The 1,939-nt window shown below is 34.4% G+C and overlaps 1 protein-coding gene across 1 annotated transcript; it reads right to left on the bottom strand.

Annotated features, from left to right (window-relative positions):
- Nucleotides 1–194: 194 nt before the first annotated feature.
- On the bottom strand, nt 195–1,072 carry LOC106525070 (olfactory receptor 56A3-like). Its single transcript, XM_014019181.1, has 2 exons — nt 1,067–1,072; nt 195–983 (listed from the first exon to the last, which is right to left on the bottom strand). Exons 1-2 carry the CDS (start codon nt 1,070–1,072, stop codon nt 195–197), a joined length of 795 nt encoding a protein of 264 aa, XP_013874635.1.
- Nucleotides 1,073–1,939: the final 867 nt, after the last annotated feature.

The raw sequence follows: 1,939 nt of genomic DNA, 5'->3' as shown, positions 1-1,939 counted from the left end.
ATTTCGATTCTATAAATAAATGATCTCGTTTATGACCAGATCAACTTGAATTCACTGACTAAAGTCTGACTTATTTGTGTGGTCTCATGTTTACACAGAAAGGATGTTTATTTCCTTAAACAGAAGAACCCGTGAATTTCCTTATAACAGTTCGTTACAAGAAGTGTAGGTGTACTAATCACTGCAATACTATCTCATACTTTATTATGCAAAAGAAAAAGATTCATGGTAAAGTTTCTTTTCAAATGCTCTTTAAATGTTTTGTCTCGCAGCCCGTACACAATGGGGCTGATAAACCTGGGGAGAATGTTAATAATGATATAAGAAACAAAGCGTAAGTGAGCAGTGTATTTAGGGAACATGCGGATAAGAGTATTTTTGACGAAAGGTTCTACATATGTCAGCATACACAGCAGGAGCTGAAAGCCATGAAGCAGGATGGTGTTTCTGGCCTTTTTTGTTTTTCCATCAGCTGAGTTAGCTGCTTTGGCAGCAAAGAAGATCTTGAAGTAAGTAAAGAAAAGGGTGAACCAAACTACCGTTAAATAAATTATATAGTTAATTTCTCTCACCTGTGTGCTAATTGGGTGTCGGAACAGATTTTCCAGCAGACAATATATTGTGGAATGAAAAAACTCCAGAGGTTTTGTTGACAGAAGAACAATGGTTTCAAACAAAACTGTAAATGAGCTGAAAACCCAAATCCAGACGATCAGAATATAAGTCCGTCTGACGGTGCAGAGCTCAGCGTGTCTCAGAGGGAAGCACACAGCGATGTACCTCTCCACAGCCATTGCAGCTAAATTCAACGGTGTGTTTATGGTGATGCAAACAGCTGCAATTACACCAAAGAAACAGACAGGAACACTAATTCTGTAGAAGATGTAAGCAACAGAAAACAGGACGACCGATATTGTCAGCTGGATCATATCGTTCAGCACAAGATGGAGAAATAGGATGTAACGAGGGTTTGTGTAAAACACCTGAAAGAGAGCAGAAGAAAAGAGTTTTACAGTTTTGTGTTTTTAAAACCAGAGTTGTAAGAAGCACCGAATGTGTCTGTTACATGCATATCCTTCAAAAACAAAAAAGTCAAATAAACATTTTTATAGTTAAGAAATGTAATATACACAATTTTACCCATTTAGTCACATCAATGGCGTATTGTTTTTAATTTGGCTCAGCTGAAATGAAACAGGAAGTGACATCAAAGGGGAATTCTTTAAGAAAGGGAACAACATTGTCTTTGTTTATTGAAACAATATTATTTGAATTCTGKCTCTCCTTRATCTATTTCTGATAGAGACTCAAYATATTTTAAAGAAACATCAGATTCTTCTCTACAGTCTGTGTTGTCGGRCATTTTAGCAACGCTCTGTTCACATGCAGACATTCCCCTTTGACATCACTTCCTGTTCCTTCACATGGGGAAATCTCAACAATCACAGAAGGATCGTTCACAGTTGCATGAAAAATGAATGTCTTTAAAAGAAATACCTAAGTAAAAGTAAAAACACCTTAACAAGAAATGCCTTTGGTAAAAAATAATTTTACTGATAAGAAAAGTACTTAAGTAAAAGTCATAAAACTGCTCACAATAATAAGGAAAGCAAAAGTACTTACACACTCTAAGAAATTAGGTGTTGATTTTACTGAGTTGAGTAAATTGCTTTATGTTTTTTTTTCAATTGGGTTTAGTGAAACCACTTAACATAACTTGGTTAAGTAACTTCAACACTTCATTTTTTAGAGTTTATAACTCTTTTCATGATCAGTTCTGTTCATATTTGAACTTGTAAGGTGTAACTAGGTGTTAAATTTTAAAGGAAATAAGTAAAAGTATAATTTTTATATTTTGAATGTAACAAAATCAAAGTAAAAGTTACGATAAAAAATATTTACCATGCACCTCTGAATGAATATAATTGTTTGTCTGCAC

Source organism: Austrofundulus limnaeus, unplaced genomic scaffold, assembly GCF_001266775.1.
Source record: "Austrofundulus limnaeus strain Quisiro unplaced genomic scaffold, Austrofundulus_limnaeus-1.0 Scaffold210, whole genome shotgun sequence".
NCBI classification, from domain to species: Eukaryota; Metazoa; Chordata; class Actinopteri; order Cyprinodontiformes; family Rivulidae; genus Austrofundulus; species Austrofundulus limnaeus.
This window is presented reverse-complemented; position numbering and strand designations above follow the sequence as displayed.